The sequence below is a fragment of the Protopterus annectens genome, chromosome 1.part0 (assembly GCF_019279795.1).
Source record: "Protopterus annectens isolate FY-2018-M chromosome 1.part0, PAN1.0, whole genome shotgun sequence".
In the NCBI taxonomy this organism is placed as follows: Eukaryota; Metazoa; Chordata; order Ceratodontiformes; family Protopteridae; genus Protopterus; species Protopterus annectens.
Window position 1 is genome coordinate 810,904,553 of NC_056725.1, and position 27,088 is coordinate 810,931,640.

General features: G+C 39.4%; 1 protein-coding gene across 1 annotated transcript in view; it reads right to left on the reverse strand.

The window, feature by feature from the left end:
* Positions 1-357: 357 nt before the first annotated feature.
* IPCEF1 (interaction protein for cytohesin exchange factors 1) overlaps positions 358-27,088 on the reverse strand; it is a gene marked incomplete in the record, with an annotated part of 1,177,958 nt that continues 1,151,227 nt past the window's right edge. Inside the window, 1 exon segment of the mRNA XM_044063366.1 lies at positions 358-2,730. Coding sequence (XP_043919301.1) covers positions 2,551-2,730 — 180 coding nt within the window.

Genomic DNA, 27,088 nt, shown 5'->3' on the forward strand with positions numbered 1-27,088 from the left:
TCTGCATGTCCTGCCAGTGGTCGAATGATGTCTAAAGACATGCAGGTAGGTGCGTGCGTGAATGGGTGTGCCTTCTTAAGGTTGGACGTCAGGCTGGCAACTCAGCAACGTAAAAATCCACTGCCAATCATTAACGGACCAGAGTTCCGCTGTGGCGACCTCTAACTGGAAAAAGCCAAAAGACTTAATGAACTTGTAATGTTCAATTCTGCAATGCATGAACATTCAATGATTTTATAAGATCGAGAGCAAACTGCAGTACAGAGCCCAAACCTATTTTGCATATGAAGTTCTCTCTGATAAACTGTTTACTACCAGGACATCTGTGAGTAAAAAATGAAGCAAAACTGTTGCAGGTTACACTTCAGTACATGTTTTTATTAAACATTTGTTATTTTGGGAAGGAGCAAATGCCTCTTTTTATGAGAGGACCAGGAGAGATTCTCAATATCAAACAGCAGAGTGACAATATTTAGCCAGGTTCTACAGATTATAATGCTTGTGAAAAGATTGTATTACAGTCCTTAACATATGTAGTTTCTTTGAACATACTTCAGGGATCTGCTAGTTAAAGCAGAAATTTCAGCTCTGAATAAACTTCAGCCTTTTCTGCTATACAGAGTACTAAACTTTAATACCTCTACAAACAAATTATTTTCATGTTATTTCCAACAGCATTTTAATTTTAAATTAATTTGTTAGTTGGGTAAGTAAATGGGTCATCAATGACAAGTCACAAGGGCAAGTAAAACATTATATATATATATATATATATATATATATATATATATATATATATATATATATATGTATATATTGTTTTTTATTACAAACACACTTTAGAACTGGAGGTGACAAGGGTGTTTAATACTCATTAACAGACATGAGTGCTTACTACTTGGTCAAAGGGAAAAGCAACAGACAAAATTCTAAATCACTGTATTACCAAAGTCTCAAATTAATCAGGGCATTACCTAACAGGTAACTCAAAAATGTATACCCAAGTTCCAGCTTAGAGTAAAATCTAAGACATTTGGCGCATCAATTACCTTCCAGGCCAGTGTGCCACTTGTCCATTACAGCCACTTTCTGCTTAATCTCTGAGCAATACTGTTGACTGCCCTCTGGAGCAGACTGTGATATGTAAACTTACAGTGTCCAACTCCAGTACAGTGTACCTCAACTATCCAAAAGAAAAGTGAAGTAATATTTGGCTTACACTTTCAGAACTGTCACACTTTACTTATTAAGACTACTGGGAATGACAATAAATTTATCTAAGATGGGTAGGAGTGATGGTGTAGTAATATAGTACTTGCTTGACATCAATATAATGATATATTCTTCTGGTGCATTTTAGTTCTACTGTTTAAGTCAATTGTGCACCTTTAAGACATTTTATTAACAATAGTCCTGAACAGCTTCTTCTAGAAGTGAAATATCTAATGGCTTTAAACTGGGAATTAAGACTTCCAGATAACCCCCTTCCTCTCATAAACATGTTTACGTGTGCATCTCAATGAAGAATTGTGGCACAATATACTATACATGTGCTGGCACATGCTGTAGTGAGCAGATATGATGGAACTGGGTAGTCTGCTAATGGAGAAAAGCAAACATTTGGAAAGCAACTTGGGTCTCTGTCCTGGTGTGCTTTCAGAGAAGGGCAATACTTTTCAGAATGGCAGTGCCCCTTTTCTGGCTATTTGGTAGGTAGTGCCATCATACTGTATTAGCTGGAAAACATGATGTAGAAGGGCTGCATCTGCTTTTTCATTATATAACCCAACAGGTTAGCTAGCCAGAGAAAAGGCAGGAGTACAGAACAGAAAATAAATTATTTACACATAAAAGCTATAAAAACATTATTGAGCCACTAGACATTTGAGCAACATGACAATGCCACAGCAGTTAGCACACTATTTTCTGTAAGGAGGGGCAAAGAGCAGAAGAACAAAAGAAATATGACATTTAGACTATCTACACTGTATGACAAGTAAGGCACAAGGTGACATGTCTTAATACATTAATAAATCTCTTGCTATACTAAATACATTTAAGATGAAGCTTGAATAACCTGTGTTTACATGTGAACAAGGCCATTTCGATACTAAATATGTTTATTATGGTGAAGTTTGAAAAAAAAAGAAAAGGAGCTGCATTATAACAGCCACAAAGTGAGAGACAATCATTTTCTGAAACAGGCCTGTGTTGAGAATGTTTAGCTACATAGCTTATTTCACCAAAATGTAGCTAATGACATATCTCAGTCTCTGACAATACTTATGCCACTTCTATAGTTCAGGATTGCCTTCTTGGCCTATGTTGTACAATGCAAGTATTTAAGAGCACCATGGTTTTCATGCAAATGGCTGTAAATCACATTCATCTTTCAGTCAATTATGCTACACTTTCAGGAGTCGAGGGTCTCTATTTTCAAGTGACACCCTCCAACACACACACAGCGGTGAGTAAGTAGTCAGATGTGACAAGAGTAGTTCAAAGTCAAGTCTGAGATGGCCAAGGAAGCCACTGATGCTACTTCAGACATCAGGAAGTGACCGTCTGTGAATCCACTTCATTTTGATCTGTAGAGAGTTGACTGAAGTACTGCTTGTAGATATCTTGAAACAGCAATGAATTTCTGCTTTTCCATTCCCTGAATTTTTGTGCAGTGAGGTTTGAGTCTTCCAGCAGCTGGTCGATCATATTGAGATCAGCTTCTTTTGCCTATGGAGATAGAATAAGATAATTAACGTTCCCTTAAATCACTTTCTGCACTAAGGGAGAAAATCTTTGTTGTACCCACATTACACAAACACTAGTATGCATCAGTCTCTTTCGCAAAACACTGCATTAGGTTACAGAAACAGTAAAGCAAGTTAGTAAAGAAAAAAAAAGTACAGTTTTGTACCTACCATAAATGTAGATGTTCGAAGATCCACATTGCTGCAGTTCTTACTTATGGGGTAGTCCGCTGTCCTCGGTCGGCCCGAATACCAAAGTATTAGGCTGACGTCGGTCATGGGCGCACAGCCCTGACATCAGAGCGTCAGGGTATAAAAGCGCATGACCGACGTCATATCCTCAGTCTTTTCTTGCCCCAGATGTCAGAAGGCCCTAAAAGAAAGGCCACAGCCAAAAAACAGAGAACCTTCCCAAAAGATATGCCCAACTACAGCCATCACCCAAACCATATAACCATGCTAAGCTACAGAGGGGAAGGAGGGAGGGAAAATTGGACTGCAGCAATGTGGATCTTCGAACATCTACATTTATGGTAGGTACAAAACTGTACTATGTTCTTCATCTCACATTGCTGCAGTCCTTACTTATGGGTAGAATCCCAAAGCAACGGGAAAGGGAGGTTGGAAAAATCATAAAGCATTAGGGGCAGCTAAAATGCCCTGTAATATTGCAGTGGCAAATCCAGCACTAGATTTAGAATAAAGAGGAAGGTGGTAATGTTTAGAAAAAGTATGTACTGAACTCCAAGTGGCTGCTTCCAAAATATCCTTTGTAGCCACCCCCCTTAGAAAGGCAGTAGAAGTTGCAGTAGCTCTAGTGGAATGAGGTCTGATTCCAGCCGGAATCTCCTTACCATGATGGGAATAACAAAAGAAATACAAAACCCAATCCATTTAGAAATAGTTTGTTTTGAAACAGGTCTACCCTGTGAACCCAAAGCAAAGGAAACAAACAACTGCTGAGACTGTCTGAACTCCTTGGTTCTGCTCAAATAATAACGCAACTGCCTGTGAATATCCAAAGTATGCAAAATCTTCTCCCTTTATTTTGAGGATTTGCATAAAAAGTAGGCAAATGAATAGTTTGGTTTAAGGCCACACTAGAAACCACTTTAGGCATAAAGGAAGGATTAGTACGCAAAGATACCCTATCCTTATGAAAAATCAAGAAAGGCTCCACTGCCATAAGGGCCTGTAATTCAGAAACCCGTCTTGCAGAAGTAATGGCCAACAAAAAAGCAGTTTTCCATGACAAATACTTTAACTCGGCAGTAGCTGCAGGCTCAAAAGGTTGTAGAGTAAGCTTTTCCAACACAAAATTGAGATCCCAAGCAGGAGTAGGAGCTCTACGTGGGGGTCTTATGTTCTTTGCTCCTCTGAGAAACTGCTTAAACAAAGGATGAGAGAATAAAGGAGGGTCACAGTCATAGTGAGCCGAAATGGCTGCAGCATGAACCTTTATGGAGGAGAAGGACAAACCTTTGTCTAATAACTCAGTAAGATATTGTAAGGAAGCACTCAAATTAGGCTTGGAAACATCAAAGTCCTTCCCTTTGCTCCAAATAAAAAATCTCCTCCATTTATCAGCATAAACTTTCCTTGTACTAGGCCTCCTGGCCTCCAAAATAACCTTCAAAACTTGTTGTGGAAGCTGAGAACCTCCAGAATTCAAAACAGAATATGCCAGGCTGTTAGATGCAGAGACTGAATTCTGACATTGAGAAAGTGATTGCCCTCCTGAGACAAAAGGTGTGGAATCAGAGGCAGAGGCCATGGAGGCTCTCGGACCAAACTCCTCAGTAGTGGGTACCAGTGTTGTCGAGGCCAATCCAGTGCTATCAGGATCATGGATGGCTTGTCTTGTCTGGCCTTCAAGAGAACCTTGGGCAGAAGAGGATTGTTCCAACTGAATGACAGAGCGTCCACCTTCCAAGCTGTGGGATGAAACCTTTTTGTGCAAAACTTTGGCAACTGGTAATTTAGTGGAGAAGCGAACAGATCTATGTCTGGAGTTCCCCATGACACTGTCAACTTTTGAAATACCTGAGGATCCAATTTCCACTCGTGAGGATCCACTATTTGTCTGCTCAATACATCTGCTAAGGAGTTCTGTGCTCCTGGTAGAAATCTTGCCTGAAGATTGAGGTTGTAACTGAGAGCTGTCTCCCACAAAATCATCGCTTGTCTGCAAAGAGGGTAAGAATGAGTTCCCCCTTGCTTGTTGATGTACCACATGACAGTTGTGTTGTCTGTTAGAATCAACACCTGCCCTGGGTGAAGTAAATCCTTGAAAGCCATCAATGCAAATTGTACTGCTAACATCTCCTTCAGGTTGATATGCAAATGTTGAAGTCTGACAGGCCACGTGTCTTGCACCCATTTTCCATTGAGGTGTGCTCCCCAAGCCTTGGCCGAGGCATCCGTCGTTATAATCTGACTCGCCTCTGGTCGGGTCACAGAGAGTCCCTTGTTTAGGTGACATTCCTGAGCCCACCACAAAAATTCCTTCTGAATGCAAGGTATTATCTGAATGACAGTGTCTAGATCCTGGCAGTGTTGTGTCCATAGATTTTTGAGATACCATTGAAGCTTCCTCATATGCAATTTGGCATTGGGAAGCACCAGAATACAAGATGCCATGAACCCCAAGGCTTGAAGGACTGTCTTTGCAGTCAGCCTGGACTGTAGAGACATTTGATAGAAAATAAAGTGAAAGACTTTTCTGTTTGTCCGGGGTCAAAAAGGCCATCTGGGAAGCTGTGTTTAGTCTCACACCCAGAAAGCACATGTCCTGAGAGGGTACTAGACTGGACTTTGTTTCGTTCACAGAATACCCTAGGCATCTTAACACTGCCATCACATACTGTAGATGCTGAAGAAGCTCGTCCTTGTCTTGTGCAATAATCAGGCAATCGTCCAAATAAGGATAAATTTGTATTCCTTCCATCCTGAAAAAGGCTATCACTGGAGCCAGAACCTTTGTGAACACTCTGGGCGCAGTAGATAAGCCAAAGGGCAATGCAGAGAACTGATAATGTAAATTTCCAGCTCGAAAACGCAGGTACTTCCTGCAAATGGGCCTGATAGGAACATGAAGATAAGCCTCTTTTAGATCCAGAGTTACCATCCAGTGATCTTTTCCCAGGAGAGGCAAAGGCTGTTGTAATGTCAACATTTTGAACTTTGGAATGTCCAAATAAGTGTTGAGGAGAGATAAATCCAAAATCGGTCTCCACGTGTTCCCTTTCTTTGGTACTAGAAACAGGCGGGAATAAAACCCTAGACCCACTTCTGAAGGAGGTACTGGCTGTATGGCTCCCATGTGAAGAAGTAATGAAATCTGTTTGTGAGCCTCCATCCTTTGTCGAGGAGGAATGTCTGGCATACCTTTGAAAGGAGGCAATGTATGGAAATAAAACTTGTAACCTTTGTTTATAATGTCCAACACCCATTTGTCTTGGGTGATTAAAAACCAATTTTGCTTGAAGAGAGCTAGCTTTCCTCCCAAAGGAGCTGCCAGGCAAGAAGAATCTGGCAGCTGAAAATGCAGGTCATTGGGCCTGTTTACGAAAGGACTGGCCCCTACCCTCACCAGCAGATTGAGCAGGCGAACTCCATGTTCTAGGCCTAAAGGTACTCTGAGCTCTGCCCCTACCCCGCCTAGACCTACCCCTAGACTGGGAATCAGAAGAAGGGTACATCCACCCCTTAGCAGGCCAATTTCTACTAAACTTAGGAGGTTGAACCTGCAAAAAATCTTTAACAGTCTGCATAGACTTAGCCTTGTCCTCCATTTTCTTCAAAACAGACTCCACAGGAGGACCAAACAAAACTTCGGACTGTAAAGGGGCATCCAGAATTCTAGACTTAACATGCTCAGATAAATTCTGATCCTTAAGCCAGGCATGCCTACGAAGAACTGAACCAGTAGCAGCCACTCTAGAAGAAGCCTGCAAAGCATCAAAGCCACACTGCAAAGAATGTTTCCCCACCTGTTCAGAAACATGCACCAAATCTTGCAATTCTTTACACTCTATGCCCTCTGCCAAAGCATCCACTTTAGATTTTAGCTGAGAAAGGAGGAAATTTTGATATTTCAACATATGAAACTGGCAATTTAAAGCCCTCATTGCTAAAGTAGAAGAGGTGTACACCTTCTTACCCCATATGTCCAAAGCTCTAGCTTCCTTATCTAGAGGAACCGGATTCTTTACAACAGAAGCTCTAACACCCTTAGGCCCCTGACTAATAGTTTCTGGGTCCGCCCTAGGACTCTTATATAGGTATTTATGAGCCTCAGGTACCCTATAATACCTGTCCGGTTTAACTGGTGCAGGAGGCATAGAATCCGGATTAAATGAGGCCTCCGAAAAAACATCCTGAACAACATCCAAAACAGGAGGAATAGCCAAGGGTCTGTGCTCTCTAAGCCTCTTTCTGGAATCTGAGTAATCCTGTCCTTCCCACTTAAAATGTTCCCTCATAGAGTGTAAGGTTTCTGAAAATGAAAAATCCTCTGGAGGGGAAGCAGAAGGAGTAGAATCCTCTGCATCGGAATCCGAATAAGGAGGAAAATCTTGAATATCTTCAGCAGAAGACTCAGAATCATCTGAGGCCTGCTCCAAAATTTCCAACTCTGGCTCTACCCTGGGCCTCTTATCAGGAGGGGGCATGGAACCTCTAATTAAAGTAATCAAATCTTCTGCCATCTTAAGCATATGCTTCTTAGGTACAGACCCTGAAGAACCAGAACTAACTCCAGAAGAAGGCAAAACAGACCTGCCCTTAGAAGGAGCCCTAGAAACAGTAGCAGAAGGCCTAATCCCCTTAGGCAAAGAAGGGAGAATAGTAACCTGAGAGGCCCCTTCAGCCTGACCTGACTCCTGTGAGGCCACATCCTGTAAAATCAAGGTTTCCCCCTGAGACTCAACAGAAACTTCAGCCGGATCCACCTGTTCCACTGCAGTCTCTAAAGGACCGGCGTCCGAAATGGACGAATCATCCTGTCTAGGCTTTACAGATTTGTCTTTACGCTTCTTCGTGGAAGCGGGCGTCGGAGGATCCGACGGCATAATATAATTACACCGTTTGCCAAAGACTAACCTAGCGCAATCTCGCCTTCTCTTAATAGTGCGCTTATTAAACCTAGCACAAAACCGACACCCAACTACGTTGTACTCCGGTCCCAAGCAAGGGATACAAAGCGAGTGGTAATCCCTATGCGGTATCTGCTTCCCACAAGAAATACAATTATTCACTTTTTCTGACATCCGGTAAATAACGGAGGCAAGAAAAAACAAAAATGCTCCCCAACGGGGTACTTAGCCCAACTTGGTATGTCTGAAACTCCGAAAACGAACAATTTCAGAAAGCCAAACGGCACTTGCAACGCTGCTTCTGCATCGGACCATGCGGCAAAAAAGACTGAGGATATGACGTCGGTCATGCGCTTTTATACCCTGACGCTCTGATGTCAGGGCTGTGCGCCCATGACCGACGTCAGCCTAATACTTTGGTATTCGGGCCGACCGAAGACAGCAGACTACCCCATAAGTAAGGACTGCAGCAATGTGAGATGAAGAACATCTCATGGCACAAAATCCTATCTAGGTGGCAATAAGTAAACAAGGAAAAGGAAACCTTATCCAATAAGGGGAAGGATAATAAGACTAGGTGAAGAAAGAGTAATGCTCCAGTGGAGTAGGGGGATAAAGCCAACCTGGGTTCAATTTTGGGCTTGGCTGACTGACAGAGTGATAAGTGGGATGGGCATGCCTGCCCTGGGTAGGAGGGGGGCTCGTTGATAAGCTCCTTAAGGGGAGGCATACTCCAAAGATGGGAGTTGCCCTCAGATGCTATCAGTGTGCTGGGGGGTTGGGGATAAAAAACAAAATAAGGAAGCAGATGAGCTGAGCCCTCAGGACACCCTTGGGATCTATGACCATTCCCAGTAATACAGGAGTAAGGCTGGGGGTGTGAGAGGGTAGGGTTAGATCTGGCACAGATGTGGTGCACTGGGGGGCCAGGCTGGAACATATAAGATCACAGGGGATAAAAAAAAAGACTAGGGGAAGGTAGCGTAACAGGCTGGGGAAGAGGGAGGGCAGAGAGGTGTACAGTCCTAAGGGTGGATGGCAGCTGTTCAACTTGGGGAGCTTTGAGGAGAACATAATGCACGGCTTACAGGACAATCTGAAGACTCTGTGAGCTAAAGTAATGGGTCAGCCGGTCAGGTGAAAAGGACAGAGTGGGACTGGATAGCAGGGACAAGCAAAAGCAAAGGGACAGGATGAGGTGGAAAGGAAAGCAAACCGACAGGAAATGTATATCGATACATGAGCAGTGATATTCAGAAAAGTAGTGTCGAGCGCAGCAAAGGAACAGGGAATAGGCAACAACCAAATGAGAGAGGAGGAAGAAGGGCATTCAAGGTAAGAATGACTTGCAAAAGGGACATGGGCAGACAGTAGTGACACGTGATGAAGAGGAAGGGGTCTAGTAATTTGCTTGGTAGTACATTTCTCTCTAAGACAAATTCAAAACCTAAATTTTTTTAAAACTAAACTTAAGCAGTATCTTATGCATACTTGGCTCCGCTCTTATGAAACCCTGGAGTAAGATTATACACCAAAGGTTTGCTGCCTTTCACTATGCATCATATCCTATACAATGGAACCTACATTTGTTCTTTACATTCTATGCAATATCATGCTACGTTTTCTAATCTGAATGTTATGCTATGATGTTGAATGTGTGTTTTTATATTATTTGTATCATTACTCCAAGTACATCTGAACAACCAGTATAATGCTGCACAATGCTTCTGTCAAAACAACTGACCTGTACTCAATGTATTCGATGTAACTTGCTGGAACTTTTCTCTCTGCAGGCCTACAGTAAAAAGGGGCTTCTGTCCAATCAGACTTTCCCAGTTAACAAATACAATAAATAATAAATGAATCTTATCAAATTTGTTAAAATTATTGCTCATTCATCTTTGCTCTTTCCACAGGGAAATGGCATATTCTGACAGGCCTATAAGTGTGTTTTTTGTTCTCTGATATCAGAATGTAGCAGTTCTAGGTTACTAGGTTATATTTAACTGACATGGTGTAGCAAATTCAAAGTCTACATATTAAAGTTGGGGAAGTGCTGGCGTGCAAGGATGCTTGCCTCACTACAAAAAATATTCCTCTGCTGTATTTGAATGAAATGATACATTTCAATGTGTGTGTGTGCACTTTAGTCTTGACTTGTTCTGTGATGTAGTGGAACCTAAAAAGGTGTCAGAGCAAGAGGTGACCAACCAGAAAGCAATACTAGAAAACAGGGAGCAGGCATAAAGGGTCATCATGGTACACCTGCTCTGACTCTAAAGAAGTTATGTAAACCATCTCCAACTGAAAGCTGTGGCTTGGCCACATTTGCCACAATCACTACATGACGTTTTGGTGGTGGCATCTTTTTAGAGACAGAAAATGACCCTATTCTGAAAAACAAATAAGGATGTTGCTTCAGATATGCCAACTCTATACAGATAAAATGTAGCACACATTCAGAATATGACACACTGAACAGAAGTCACATATCCACCCTCTAATGTAAACTGGATATAATTCAATATGCTAGGCTGTGATGACAAAATTATTTTTTATGACTATGCATAAGGGATGTCATTTTAATCTTACTTTGATAATTCTTAGTAAAACTTTCAGATAATTATTCATGGATATTTAGGTACACACTGCATATAACATTGTCATTCTTTCCTTAAGGTGTTGCATACAGCTGGAAATGTATATGACTCAGTCATTTTGTGCTATGTTTCATAGAAATACTTTGGTGGTGGTATTTCTACAATACCAGAAAATGGAAATTTATTCTGGAGAAGCAGGATTTTTTACTTTTGATTACATTCCAACTCAGTTCTATGGCTGCATTGTATTGTAATGCAACTTGACAAGCAGGTACATTCTAAGGATCATGGAGGCTTAATGTGGTAGTCTATGATTAGAGGATTGCAACCCTAAACCAATGTGGCATTTTCAAGTAAAAGGGTTTGGACAATGAATTTTGTTATAGAGTTAAAAGCTGGTATTAGGTAATGCTTTTAAATGTAGCTAGATGAATTTCAGTATTAAGTCAGAATTTCTTGGGATGTCTTTTTTCTGTATGAAAAATTCAAATAATTCTAAACACAATTCTAAAAATTTCTTCTCATATTATAAAAGCACTTCATATTTTATGTTGGTATTAGACATTTGATTCCTCAGGAATAATGAAATATGGATGTTTGTTTAGTAAATATAATGTCACTGCAGTAAGCATACTGTGAAATTATAACAATAATTCTGAAAGCCATCACACAGGCTGCATCTTCATTTTCATCATGGAAAATCATAAAATGCTAGTTTCAGCTTTTTTACTTACAGACTTCCCCTTACTGTGGCGTATATTTCCTCTGACTATGAAGAAGTCACATAATTAACGCCAAGTAAAAACGACAGTGTTTTTTTCCTCACAGATTTCTGCCTCCCTTCCACACATCCATGCAGAAATACATTCTCACTACATATAATAAACTGGATTGAAAATCAGGCCATGCAATCAAGTGACAACAGGGTTTGGCACCTTTTATAATTATTATGTTTCTTTATACTGCTGAATAACCTATTTTTGTCTGGGTATACAACTAATGTCTGACTCAAGTCACAGAGATTCCGACAACAATAAACACTCAGACATAATATTCATATTGCACCTATCAAGCTAGACTGACTATCAGTTGCTTAGAATCACAGATGGCCTCCCAAGTCCTAACACAAAAATAACCACTTTTTGATTTGCTACACCTCTGTTTGAGTGTGATCAAGTGAAATACTATGGCCACTTTCACCTTGATCCACAAATATTCCCTCCTGATAAACCAGATTGACAGCAGTTGCTTTTGCACATACACTGCTTCCTCAGTTCAAAAATAGCTACTTCTGAGGTTTCAAAACTATCAAGTGAGAGGAATTCTGGCAACAGTACTGTATTTCAGCTTCATACCAACACACACACATACTGACCCCTATAATCTAGCTTAACTGTCAGTTGCTTTCATTTACAGACCTCCTCACTCCCCAAGAATGACAAAATCTATGATTTCAACTCTAATGCTTGATTGTAATCAAGCAAGATGAATTCTGGTGAAAGTAGTATATTTTAGCCAAACAAAAACATTCTGCTTCTGACAGGTCAAACTGGCAATCAGTTACTTTCACACACAGCCTAATTCCTACTTCCCAAAATTAATCACTTTCTGACTAAGTTATCAGTTTCTTAAATGTTACCAAATGAAAGATATTCTGGATACAGTAACTATTCAAACACAAACTCTCTCTGACAAGCCAGATCAGTTGCCTTCATACTTGGAATGCATTTTCACCTATCAAAATAATCACTTAGTAAAATAAATTATAGTCATGTATGTGATGTCCCTGCTCTGGGGCCAGTAATCAAGGAGCTTCAATCCTCACCACTGTAAGCGGGGAAGGACATTAACTTGGAACAAAAATAGATGCACAGTATTTCCACATGCAGTTCTCCTCACCAAGCACGATTTCCTTTAAGAGCACACAGGGAACACACAAAGCCCCTCTGTCTCTAGGCCCCAAATAAGACTCCCCACTGACACAGCTTGTAGAGTTGAGTCCTCAGGCGAGTGTTCCAAGCCAAGTCCCCCACCATTCTTCTCTGTGAAACCAGTGCTCTTTATTCTCGTTCCACGTAGCTGACACACACAGTTTGGGATTTGATTTTCACACACACCTGGGAAAGGATGGCACAGATTTACCAGATATGTCTCCCTGCAAAGACTATAAGGTAGATACTACCACCAGAACACTCCAAAGCCAGCTTCTCTAAGGCTCTTACAAGGGTATCCAATTATACTGATAAACATAATACTAATACAAATGGCAGAGTTTCACCAATGCAGCAAGGCTTTTAGGAGCAGCCACAGTGTCACCAAGTAAATACAAGTACTCTCAAAGGTTAAAATATTCTCTAAAAGACTGGCCATAATGAAAAGTTTAAATATATTTAATAATAAATAATAAAAAGAACATGAAACTACTAAATATCTAGTTACAATAAACACCAGCATTTCAATCATAAGCAATATTAAAAACAAAACAGATGCAAAGATTCACACAGATACAAAAAAAAATACTTATCTAATCTCACATTATTTTTCCGACTGATCTAGTGTATTACTGTTTCCTACTTACTTAATAAAATAAGATGAAGTGTGTGAGTGGTCTTGTCAGTTCTGAAACAGCACCCTGAGACTTCTGTCTCATCTCATAATAAAACATCATTTCAGTGCTGGATTACAGATTGACATCACATACATCTAGTTTCCCATACTTCCCCCTGTACTAGGAAATTAACCAGAATCTAGCACGTGTGTCATAATACACACACACACACATATAACTTTGCTAAGATGTGATATGGCATCTGTAAGCTACAAAACCATTTCAAAACCTTCCATCCTTCCAGGGTCACAATTAGGATTCCTAGTCCTGGTTTTTACAGACATTTTGTCTCTGGCTGCAATCAAAACTGTAACGGACAGTCTTTATGGCCAAAACCAGGTAATTTAATTTCAGATTTTGCAAACTTAGCTGGATTGGGATTAACCTCTTCTCTTCCAGTATCCTCTGTTACAATATATTCATTTCAACAGTTACAATACAGTCTGACATACAGGTGAATTTCGTTTTTGCCCAGCAGGACCCAATGTTGGTACATTTTTACCACAGGCAGCTTTACAAATACATTTTCAACACAAGCACCTACAAAGATCAGTTTGATATACAAATTATACAATTCTTTACAAAATTCCAGGTAGCTATGCTGGCATATGCTACACATCCACTGCCCTACTTCTCCTGGCATAGTTGGCAATACTTCACATCATCACAATGTTAATTAAGTCATCTTGTTGCATACAGACAGATGCATAGGCACATTCCCTCTGAATCTATTTCACAGTCTGTTTCTTCACTCTAAACACACACACACCTTGACAAATCAGACTAACAGTCATTTGAATTCACACCCCCAAAACAGTTACTTTGTGACTGGCGGCACCTCTGATGTTTGGAAAGAAATATCTGGTCAGAGTAATGTATTTCAACTCATTTTGTGCAAAAGCACACACACTGCCCTAGAACAGCCAGCTCAATAATCAGTTCTTTTTACATATATGCCACATTCCTATTTCCAAAAATAAGCACCTTTTGATGGGTACACTTCTAATATTTGATTATCAAGTGAAAGAAATTCCACTGCAATATATTTCAATATGTTTCATACAAGTGCACAAAATCACTGGCATGTTGGAGCATCAGTCACTTGATTTCACATCCAGCTCTGCCCCCCAAAAAAGTCACTTTCTAATTGGAAGCACTTGTTTTTAAAAAAATTTATCTCATTAACTGCTGTCCATTGGACCCTTCTGTTGGGCAACTAGTCCATTCATACCCAATACCGTTTTCTTTATCTAACCCTACTGTGCATACCCAGTAAGATGCCCAGGGTGTGGAGTGCAATGGGTGTCAGAGGGTGTATCACTCATGTCAATGAATGTTGTAATCTATGAGGACAGCCCTACTCCTCCATGAAGCCCATGCTCTTATGGGTTCTCTTGTCTCCATCAGGGATTAATCCACAGAAATGTGTTCCCTGAGCACAAGTTCCCATGCCTTCCCTCCAAATAGAGAGAGGGAACAGCAAAGCTACATCAGTCCTCTTTTCCCCCACTCCAGCAGGTGTCTGAGCCACTGACTGCACTCTAGTCACCACTATCAAAATCAGAGCTTTACCCCTTCTGTGCACTCAAAGTTTGACTGTTATCAAATGAAAGACATTTTGGCCACACTAATGAATTTCATTTTGTTTCTCAAACATACATACATACATAAATGTGCAGACACAAACAAGCATACAAGGCTCCTGACAAGTCAAACTAACAAATATTTAACTATGCTCAAGTAGATGTAAGATTAGTTGTACCACATGCAGCCTTCCTTATTCCTTTGAAATAACATACTGAGACTGTGTAACCTCAATCACCCACTCAATCACTATAAAAATGAAACGTGGATTGTTACTGTCAGGAGTGGGTGCTATGAACATTATCTAGATACAGGTTTACCTGGTGTCCTTTCAATACTTGTAATAAATAAGAATGTGCATCAGAGAAACCATCTCTGAAGTTTAAACCATCTCTTCTCACTCACCATGATCTCGCTAAATGATGACCGTTTGCTATTATGAACTGGTATCAGCTACTCCTAAACAGCATGCGTCAGTGGTTACCTTATGTAATGACCAGCTATGGATTTGGTAGCCACATTCCTGTCACTATAGGATGAAAAGTGAGACAGTAAACAAAGTAGCTTTACTATCTCATATGTACGAGTGTATTTGGGGTTAATTTTAATTCATCTGCTTAGGGTAAATTTCATCAGGAACCAGCACAAAAACCGAAGAGTAGGTCAAATGTTCCAAAAGGAAAAACAAAAAAACACTCCACAAGAAGTACTTGACAAAATTTAATGATTTACTGCCTTCATTCTTATTACAAGAATTTCATCAAAGTAAGACATCCCGGTAAAACAAGCTTAAACATGGTAAAAGGTAGGTATGACAGGATGTGTTAATGCTTCAGTCTATCAGACCTTCTCTTTAAACCTGTTACAAGACAGAAATTAATTTGCACCAGGTAAAACATCAGAATTTAAAAAGGATTTGCCATGACAATTCCCTACACAGTATGGTAGTTTTGTCAGTCACACTCCCTGCTGTTCTGGAAGGCCTTTCCTATACAAAAAAGTAAACTTTATTTAAACATTCTAGCTATTGTAAAGATTTTAAAGCATTATTTTCATATCCATTTTTGACAGAATGTAAATTTGATGTGTATGAACATCTACATTCCATCAAAAATGGGGATGAAAATAATGCGTTTATTTAAGCGTTCAAGTTCTTGTAAGGATTTTTTGTATTGGACAAGGTCTGGCAAGTAACTCTGATGTTTTGCATGGTTTGAATGAATGTCTCTCTTACTCTAGTTTTAAAGAAGAGGTCTAATAGGTTGAAGCATTAACATTTCCTGTCACATTTACCTTTTTAGCATATTTAAGCTGGATTTACAGGGATGTCTTTTATTCTGATGAAGTTCTTGCAATAGGAATGAAAGCAGCAAATCAGTAATTTTCTCTAGTACATCTTTTGGAGTGTTCCTTTTTCACTTAATTATTTCAACAGTGCATCAGTTGTTCTAATGAAATATATAATCCTAAATTGCTTGGTGGCCTAGTTTCTGTATAGCACAACATTTACTATTTTTACATAAAGATGCCAAAAATACTTTTTTGGTATTTAAGTAAGGGGAAGCTATTGAAGATATTTATGTGGCTTGAAGAGGGCTCACTGTCATCCTGTTCACAAGAATGGGTAAATAGGAAGGTAGAGATGGCTCTGTGGATATTATTTATCTACATGCTAAGAGGGCTTTTGATTTACTTTTTCACTGTTTGCAAAGATGACAGCAGTAGGGATAAGTGTAAAAAAAATTATATAGATATGCACACACACAGGTAAAATATTACGTGTGTGTATATATATATATATATATATATATATATATATATATGGATAGGTAAAATATTACACACACATGTATCACTTCTTTCTATATATATATATGGATAGGTAAAATATTACACACACATGTATCACTTATTTATATATATATATATATATATATATATATATATATATATATATATATATATATATACACACACACATACACAAAGGAAAGTACCAAGTTAGACACAGCTGAAACAATGTCAAATAGAAAACTCTCTATTATAACCAGATAAGTGCTTTCAGGCAGTGACTTTGCCTTTTATCACAACTCTATTATATCTAAATAATCAGTAACAATTTAAGGAATCAAATGAACCAATCAGAACACTTTAGTCTATACACACACACTAAAGTGTAAAATGTTCATTCATATAAAGATCATGTGATCTAAACAGACCAATAAAAAGTGTTTTACAATGTGATAAAAACAAATAGCGATAAACCATTATCACTTAACTATATAAAATCTTTAATGTCATCGAAAAAACGTAAAAATATCTAATCAAAATAAGAATTGCATAAATCAAGACAATATAGCCCTTCAAGATGCGTCATTCAGCAGTAATATTGCTTAATCAATTATAGCTAAATCGCTCAAACGTATTATCTAAAGTAATTTATAAAATTCAATGAAAATCTAATGCATGTTATTAATCCCATATATCTATCAGAAAAAAGAAATGTGAAATCATAATGTCAAGTCTGTGTATGAATAACGTATATAATCAATGAAACTCAAACTAAAAATGCCGATAAATTGCGCCTGATATACAGAAAAATATCAAATAATATTAACATCAAATTAAACCCATACAGATGTGCTAAGATGGTTCATTGATGCAACCATCATTAAGCAAAAGATCAATCACAACACTAAAAGGTATATTACAGCCTAGCCATGAGTGGTGTTATAAACAGTATATAAATGTGACTGGCGGGACCAAAGACACAATAGTCATAAAGGCTGTAAATAGCAAGAGAACAGAAGGCAATTGATGCAAGTAAGTAAAGAATCATATGAATCGCTGTAAAACAACATGCATGTGTAATAGAAGTACTCTACAAAAAGTCACATTACATGAAAGACAACATGTATTAAAAACTGGCATAACGTGCATCTAACAATAATAAATGTATGACGAGTGTATAAATCTAACAATGTATACATCACAAAAAGAACAGAACGTACTAAGATGATAAAGCATATGTAACTTAAAACTCATGTGAATCATAATTACGATATGACCCATTATATATATATATGATAGCAGGGTCACTGGAGACAAGAGAACTGAGGGTGACGCACAGAAGGTAGCTCTTACAGTGCAAAAGGTGGCAAATGAAACCAGAGAAGCATGAGTTTGCCTTTCTCTCCATTGTTGTGTGACCTCAGATTTGGTATACAAGTTCAGGAGTGTGTGGGCATAGGGGGAACTTACTCCAGCAAAAAAAAAAAAATCTTTGGATGCTCACTACAGGTAGCTTTTGTGAATTTTTTTTTTTTTTAATTTTTACATTTGCTGAAATTACCTACTGCTTTTCAACATGAATCCAAGTGTCACACCCTATCTGAATAACTAGCATTCTTGCCTTTGGTGCTGTAGGTTCTATTTTAAGTCCAGGTGATTGGATTAATTTTCCATTACTGACAGTGTGGTGCATCATTAGGGGCTAATTCACTCCAGAGTGTGTTATCCTTCAGAGGATGCATTAAACTGAGGTACCATATGCTTAAGTTGGAGGTAGCTCTTGTGGATGTAAAAGATTCCATGGCATTTACTGAAAAGGTGGGTGGGGTCTCTCATTTACCTGTTTACATACTTGGATATCTACATTTTTTCACATTTTTCATATATCATAGTTTTCATTCTCCCATTTTCCTATATACACAAAAGAAGAAAATCGCCTTCAAATATACAAGTCCTGCCATACGTCAGATTCCAGCCAATCATTCTGCCACAATCACATTCTTATTCCTTCAGCATTTCTGACGACTGCCATTTATTTTTCAACATTTCTAAAAACTACCACTTATTTTTAAATACTCACTTGTTATAGCCATCTAGCCTTCCTAAATTGTCTGACATACCCTATATTTTCCACATTGTTTTGTTTATAATATCCATAAATATTTTCATATTAATACTTCTATCATAACTGTTTCCCAATCTTTTTTGTTCAAACAATATTTTCCATAATTTATCTCTTTTCCATTGTCAGAAAACATGTTATAGTTTCTTTTTGTTTACAATGAAGACAATCTCTCCACCATAGCTTTATACAACATGCTACAATGGGTAACTTATCAATGGGTGCACACTACCGAAAATCTTCGCACACATACTGTTGCATCTCAATTTTCACAAGTGTCCCAGCAACATCTTCATGTGTGAAACCTTGGAGAAAATCTTTTATCATATTCCTTCCTATTCTTTTCAAAATTCTGTAAATGTGTCTTCTACATGACTATCTTCTTTTGGTGTCCTCTTAAATACTCATTCATAACATTCATCGGTCTTCAGTTTTGCTACCATTATCCAGAACTCTTTGTATGTTGTGCCAAAAATATTTGCAATTGTGCCAACTCTCTCATTCTTCCTGAACTATACATCCAACACACGTCAAGAAGATGTACACACTTCTGGATTATTCAAACTGCAGATCATCATTTCTAATCATCTAAATATAATACTCCCACTTTTTACTGGGTTCAATCTAGAGCACCTCCAATAATACTAGAAATGGTCTGTAATATTTCTTTTTCAATATTATTTGGCATCATATAAACATTTTTGTAAGTAAATTAGACATCATCTTAAAAGAAAGTCTGAAGGTTATCCACATGCTTATTTCTATCTTCTCTTCAGTTAACTTATCCCACTGTTTTTCCACCACCTACCTTTTACCAAATCTCATTCCCAACAAAAATTTCATTTCTTGATAAATTCCTTCTAGTCTGATTATTTCTCTTGACCCTTTGCTTTTTTTTCTAACTGAAGTCCAATTTTTTTGCAGTAAAATATTCAACTAAGCATGTCTTTCATCCACCACTTGTTTGTCATAACTACTACAGCATCTGTACAAGATAAAAAAAAAGGAATGCCATCTGTTTCTTAAATCCAATACACACCCCTTCCAATTCATTAGTTAATTCACATTTAAATGCAATTATTAGAGAAAATAAGATGCTGCTCAGACATTCTTATCTGGCTTCCTGTGTAATAATAATCCCTTGAACTAGTGCATTAACTGAAACTGTCACTTTATTACTCATATGCTGAGTGCAATACATTCAATATTTTTCTTTATTTCCATACTACTCAATAATATCCCATAAACGTTCTTGTTCCATATTAGTAAATGCATTAATATCTCAATGCATCATCGTAATATTCCCTCTCTCCTTATTTTTAATTACTTAATGCTGGACTCTCTTTCCTTTCATACTATATCTCCTGTAATCATAACTATCAGTAGGATTTCCTCAAATCTCATTTGTAATATTTTCATTAAAATCTTATAACCAGTATTATAGGCCTCCAACTTTCATGATCATTGTATAACCCTTTTCCATAGAAGCTTAACCTCTTTACATGCCTCCTCTTTAGTATAACTTTCATTCTTCTATTCATTCAACACACACACACATATATATATATATATATATATATATATACACACACACACCAAAAAAAAAAAAAAAAAAATTGCCAACTCTCAGACTCCTGTACACTTAACATATTTCATCTTTCCCTGGAACTGAATCTTCCCTAATACTACTAAATGCCCTATTTAGTTCTTGTATGGTTACCTTCTGTAATTCTCTTACTGCTTCTATCAATGTTTTTTTCATTCCATTCATCCTTTCCATACTTTTCCCTTTTCTGTAACATTTCACTAACATACTCTTCAATAATCTACATAATTTCATTGGCTCAGATTGCATTAGCACCCCATCTAATCCCTTAATGCTATTATATTTTCAAAAACTTCCTCCTTTTCCATTGTTTGCTTATTCAGCAGTTTATTCCTTTTTGTCTATTCTTTTCATATATTCCACTTTACTTTTCTCTCAATCCTGTTCTAGCTTGTATATTAACCTTGTACATAGATTAGTTGTGTAAGAACTTCCCATAACGATGGATGTCCTTCTGTTCTCTGTTGCAGTATTCCTGACTTACGGGATTTGCTTGCCAAGCGACAACCCAGTGTCAGCCAGTATATCAAAGTCTTCTACTACCTAGGGTGCATGGTACATCTGACTTGGGCTACAAGCAGACGTCAGCCATAAAAAAGATGTATGCGTGCACCACCCTCAGAACTGTAACCCCAGCCGGAGAGACAGTCTAAGGGAAAGAAGATCAATGTATCCAAGAAAGACAGGAAGTGGGGGGAAGGAGGGAGGGATGAATACTGCAAAAGAGAAGAGGAGAAGGACATTTATCCTTATGATAAGTTCTTACACAACTAATCTATGTCCTTCTATTCATCTGTTACAGTATCCCTGACTTAAGGGAGAGTACAAAAGCTCATGCAGAAAGGCAGTAAGAAGTAGCAGAGGAATTTTCTATGAAGCTGTGGACAATGGCCATGGCAAATCCTGCCCTTGATCTGGAAATGAAATCCAGATTATGTTTGCTGAAGGTGTGGACAGATGTCAAAGTAGCTGCTTCTAAGATAGAGTTGGTGTCCAACCCTTTGAGGAAAGTCCTGGAAGTAGACACTGCCCTTGTGCAGTCAGCTTTTACTGAACCTGGAAGAAATTTACCATGGTAAGAACAGCTGGTGGAGGTAACAGCCACCAGGAGGAAGGTTTTCCAAGTACAGTGTTTGAGAGAGCTAGAAGAAGCAGGCTCAAAAGGGGCTCCGAGTCAGTTTCTCTAGCACAAAGTTGAGGGCTCAGGGTGGAGCTACAGGTCTCCTAGGAGGTCTGATGTGAAGGATGCCTTTCAGGAATTGTTTGGCTTCAAATCTTGGAGCTAAGGGAGGACAAAGTGGTAGACAGGCAGAGATAGCTGACAGATGTGCTTTTATAGAGGAGTAAGCTAATCCTGCATTAAGAAGTTCACACAGCTACGACAGAACCATAGGAGGGTTCACTATAAGTGGGTCCTGGTTTTTGGAATGCCACCAAAGTGAGAATTTCTTCCATTTAGAGAGGTAAGATTTTTTTGGCATTAGGTTTCCTGGCCTCCTGCAGGACTTGAAGCACGCGCTCAGAGTAAAGGTGTCTGACAGGAATTAGGGCTCTATCAGGGTCTACAGAGCTAGTTGGAGGGTCTCTAAGTGTGGGTGGATGCGTGAGCCCTTGTTCTATGTTAGCAGTTCTACTCTGTTTGGCAACTTGTGGTGAATGTCCTTGGCTCGAAGAAGGGGGAACCAATGCTGTCTTGGCCAGTAGGGAGTCACCAGCAAGATTTTTGGTTTGCCCTGTTGAATTTTCAGCAGAACGTTCGGAATAAGTGGAAGGGGAGAAATGCATACAGGAATTTCCCCTTCTAGGAGATTGATGAGGCATCTACTTTCCATGCCTGAGGATGGGGTTCTCTGGCACAAAACTTTAGGAGTTGCTTGTTCACTGGGGAGGCAAACAAGTCTATCTGTGGAATACCCCACTGCTGGACAATGTCCAGGAACACACCCCTATGAAGCATCCATTCATGGGCTTGTGTTCTGGAACTGCTTATAGCGTCTGTCACAGCATTCTGACTGGCATGGATGTAGACTGCCTGGTGGGAGACATCTAGTAGGCGTGCAAGATCCCAGGCCTGCTATAGCTAGTCTGCAAAGGAGGTAGAATCTTGTCTTCCCCCTTGCTTGTTGATATACTACAAGACTGTCATACTGTGTGCATGTATACAAAGTCTCTCTGGTCTGAGCAGGGTTTGGAAGGACTGAAGGGCAAGGATTAGTGCCTTCATTTCCTTGATGTTTATGTGATCCCTCCTCTGGGAGGGTGTCCACTGACCTTGTACAGTGTGTAGGTCCAGGGCTGCTCCCCAGGCCTTGTCCGATGCATCAGTGTACAGTACTTGAATTGGTGGCAGTAGATGAATGGGGAGGCCTGGGTTTAGAGACAGATGTGTTATCCACCACTGGAGCTCCTTCTTGAGACAGGGTAGAAGAGAGATTTGGTAATCTAGAGGGTGGGCATGTTGTGACCACATTGACTTTATGGAGCTATTGCAGCATCAGTTGCAAGTCTACAAGATTCAGTAACAGTTTCTACCCTACAGTGATTAGACTTTTGAACTTGGGTACTAGTCCCAGGGGTCTGGACACAAGTCAATTTCTACTTGTGCAATATATACTTATATATATTCCAAGTGCAATATTTATTATAACGATAGTCAGTATTTAACTCACTCAAGTGCAATATTAGACAAATAACTTAGGCATTTCAATTTGTAGCATGTTTTGCATTACTTTAAATAGGGTAGTTAATTTAATTCAGGGGAGGATATTCCTTTCGTATACGAGTGTTGGTACATGTCTCTGCTCTTTCTTGCATGTAATGGGAATAGTACTGTATTTGCTAGTTATGTTTATTCCTCCACTTGCATGAGTTGTTTCACTTTCCTTTGTAATCTCAAGAATTTAGCTGATAAGTGAAATTTCATTTAGGCTACACATGTGTAGGTCTAAATGACAAAAACATTTACTTTGACTTTTGACTTTAGGAACCACTGGAATTTCCTCATGTGTAGCCTTGCTACAGGAAGCATAGGGATGGTGGATGCCATCAACCCCCAAACTTCTCAGAAACTGTCTTGCAGATAGCCAGTCAAGGGGGAGAATCTCTGCAAAGATCCCATAAATCTCCTGTGCTTTGGTCGGTGGAACAGACTCCACCATACTCTTGGTTTGAAATCTGCAACCCAGAAAGATATGGTCCTGGGATGGGGGGCCAGGGATGACTTTTTGAAATTTATGGTGAAACTCAGACTTTGTAGAATGGTGGTAGCAACTGGTGATTTTTGTTCAATTCTGTTTGGGAACTGCCTTGAATCAAAAGGTTATCTAGGTAGGGGAAGATCAGGATACATTGGAGTCTGCATAAGGCGACCATGGGTGCTAGACATTTTGTGTAGACTCTCAGGGCAGTGGAGAGTCCAAAAGGCAAAGCCAAGAACAGATAGTGTGAGTAGCTGCATAGAAGTGTGGGAATCTCCTGTATCTGGTGTGGATGGGTATATGGAGGCAAGCATCCTTGATGTCTATGGAGGCTAGGAATACTTGAGGGAGGATAAGAGGGAATAAGGTTTGCAGAGTGAGCATTTTGAATGAGGGAATGATGAGAAAGTTGTTGAGGTAGAATAGGTCTCCAAGGACCTTCCTTCCTGGGAACTAAGAATAGGAGAGAGAGTAGAAGCCTATTTCTTCTTGTCCTGGGGGCACAGGTTTGATAATGCCCTGACAGAGCAAGTTTTGCAGGACTGGAGGAAAAAGGTTCCTGTTCTTCTGGAGGTTAGGGTATAGCCCTGAAATGAAGCACCTTGTGCCAGACCATGAAGTACCCCCTCTTGATGATGCTTAACACCCAAGAGTCTTGACAAAAAAGCTCCCAGGATAAAAGGGATAGGGCTAGGCACTGGGAGAGGGAAGGGGTGCCTTGACTGCTTGAGGAGTCAAGCTTAGGAGCCCATCCAATCAGGAAAGGTATGCTTAGCAAGTTGGGAAGAAGAGGAAGATGGAAGAGAAAACTGATGTTTTTTAAGTCTTTTTTGGGGTTTTGATTGTGGGGCTGTGGATTGCCTGTATATGAAAACTTGTTTTGCAGGGTAATTTCTGTGACATTTAAGCATATTCTAGTATCCCCTGTGCCTAAAGTCTAAGTTTCTTATTTTTCTGTTGCAGAGATTTGAGCAGTTCTGAAAAGTGTTTTCCAAAAAACAGCTGAGTTGTTCAAGGAGGCATCCATTAGTTTTGTCTTGATGTCCTCAGGGAGGGGCTGAAGCCAAAACCAGGCAAATCTTCTTAGGGCAGAAGAGGAAGCTACAGCTCTTGATGTGGCTTCTACAACACTGTATCTACATTTAATGGAATGCCTGGCTACCTGAGAAGAGGCAGCAATGAGGGAAGTTGTCAAGGCTTTGTTCTCAGAGTCTGGCATGTCAGAAAGTTTTGAAAGTTGAGAAGAGTTCTAAATTATACTTGGTCATGTAGGTCTGGTAGTTCAGGGCTCTGAAGGTGAGGGTGGCTGAGGTATAGATTTTTTTGCCCAGCATCTCAAGCTGTCTCCTCTCCTTGTCCGAAGGGAGGAGAGAGGATGAAGGAAGCAACCTGGAGGCCTTTATCAGAGACTACAGAAATTACAGAAGTCTCTGCAATTGGGGCCTTGAAAAGAAAACTGCAGTCTTTAGGTACTTTGTAGTACCTGCCTGGCTTTTTTGGAGCTGGAGGCTGAGAGTCAGGGTGAGTGGAAGTAGATGCAAATGCACCTAAAAAGACTGGTATATTAACAGGAGAAATGGCTGAAGGGCAAGGGGACTGTACTTGGAGGAGGTCATAACATTTTTGGACCTCTGACATCTCTGTACTGTCCCATTTGAAGTGGTTATTCCTGGAGATGGTGTCCCCAAAAGAAATTCCCTCCATAGGAGCTTCTGCTCCATTTGAATCTTCTTCAAGGGAGGCATAATCTAAAGGTGAGGGGATTTGAGATGAGTAATCCAATGGATCACTCTCCTCCTCAGATGAAGAAACTTCCTCAAAAGTGGCCTGAGGCCTGGGTGACCAGAAGGAGGCCTAAGCACCATGAAGGACTTAAAAAGGCCTTATGTGAAATTTTGCCATTCCTTCTGAGGGTCAGGGGGGCATGCTTAGTTTTTTGCTTCTTTGCTGGGGTATCCACATGGTGCAAAGAAGGTGGGCCAGATGTAGGCCTACATTCAACCAAGTGTGAATCAACATCCTCCCTAACAACAAGCAACTCCCCTGGGGCCTTCTGACAATAGCCTCTCTGGACATGCATATGTCTTGTACCAAGGCAACCTGCAAAACAAGCTCAGCCTGTGGATCCAGATCCATAATGGAGCCAATCATCAAGCTCTCATGTGCTTTGGGTAGATGTCTGTATCAACAGGTGCAGCTTCGGCTTCAGGCCTATGTTTTTTGGCCTTACGCTTACCAGACTGTCGTCAGGAGGTTTCCATCGCACTCTTGGCTAAAAGCTTAAGGCATTGGTTTTCTAGGCAGATCGCATGGGAGGAAAACCAACTTTGGAGGGTCTTCAAAAAATTGACAAATGGAGCAGTTTTTGTGGTAGTGGTGGAGCCCTGGCACTTACCTTAGTTTTATCAAATGATTCCAGCAACAGTGCAATGTCTGGGACTAGCGATCCAAATGTTGGCAAAGGAATTCTGAAGGTGGTGCACACATATGTCTCTTTTATGGCCGATGTCTGCTTGTGGCCTATGTCACACATACTGCACACCCCAGGCAGTAGGGGGACTTTGATATACTGGCTGATGTTGGGTTGTCGCCTTGGCAGACAACTCCCGTAAGTCAGGAATACTGCAACAGATGAATAGAAGGACATCTATCATTATGGTAAGTTGTTAGACATCGCTTTTCCAATTCCAATTCTAAACATATTTTCTCACACTTTACGTTAAAAGTAACCCACTACTCTGTCAAATTCATATTTATATAATTGTGGCATATTCTTTAATAAATCAGATTCCTCAATATTTTCTTGTCAATTTTTTGATAACATTACTTTTAATTGCATTCCCCCATCTCATTTCTATCTGAATTGCTACATAGTCTGAAAAAACTGTTACTATGATGCCGTCATCCAGACAACTAAAAACAATCTGTGTGTTTTCCCCTCTGTTGTAAATGAATTCTCTCTCTTTTTAATAAAGATTAATCTTACCTGCCCTCATAATTTCTTTAACATTTCTAACTTCCTGACCCATTTCTCTTTTTATTCTACATAAATTATAATCTCACATTAATATTTTCATATTTCTCACCAGAAATTTTCAGAAATTCAAACAACTGATCCTTCCTTTCCTCCCTATATGTACATATATACCTATTTCCTTTTCCCATCTAATGCCGACAACTGTTCTGCCTGCATGGATGATGCAGTAATCTAACTTTTTACTGAAGAACATCTGATTTCCAGTCTTGCTCCAAATTCCATCACCACCACATAATTTTTATGTTTGAATTCTATTTACTTAAAATGTAACAAACTCTGTGTACTGTGAGACAACATTCACATCAAACTTCCCATACCATTCCAAGGCACATATTCTCCTGGCATCATTTAAAATATGGTCTGTGTTTAGTGAATTTGTCCACACGTTACTCTTTTCCCTTTTTTAAAACCTTGTATGAAAGAAATAGAAAACTCAGTAATCTTTCAATCTCTCCTCTACCAAATTATTTTTCTATCGTCTCTTGACTTCATTTCCCCCTCTTGATTAGACTATCCAACTCCTAATATTTCAAAAATACTTTAAGGTTCAGTTTTTTGTACCACTGTCTGAATAGCATTATCCCTTCCCCATCTGTACACTGTCCCTCACTACATTTCCTTCATTTTCCTGTCTTGTTTTTCAAATTGTATTTTCTTCACAAATGTCAGTACTCTTTCACTAACTGCTGTTCTTTATCCA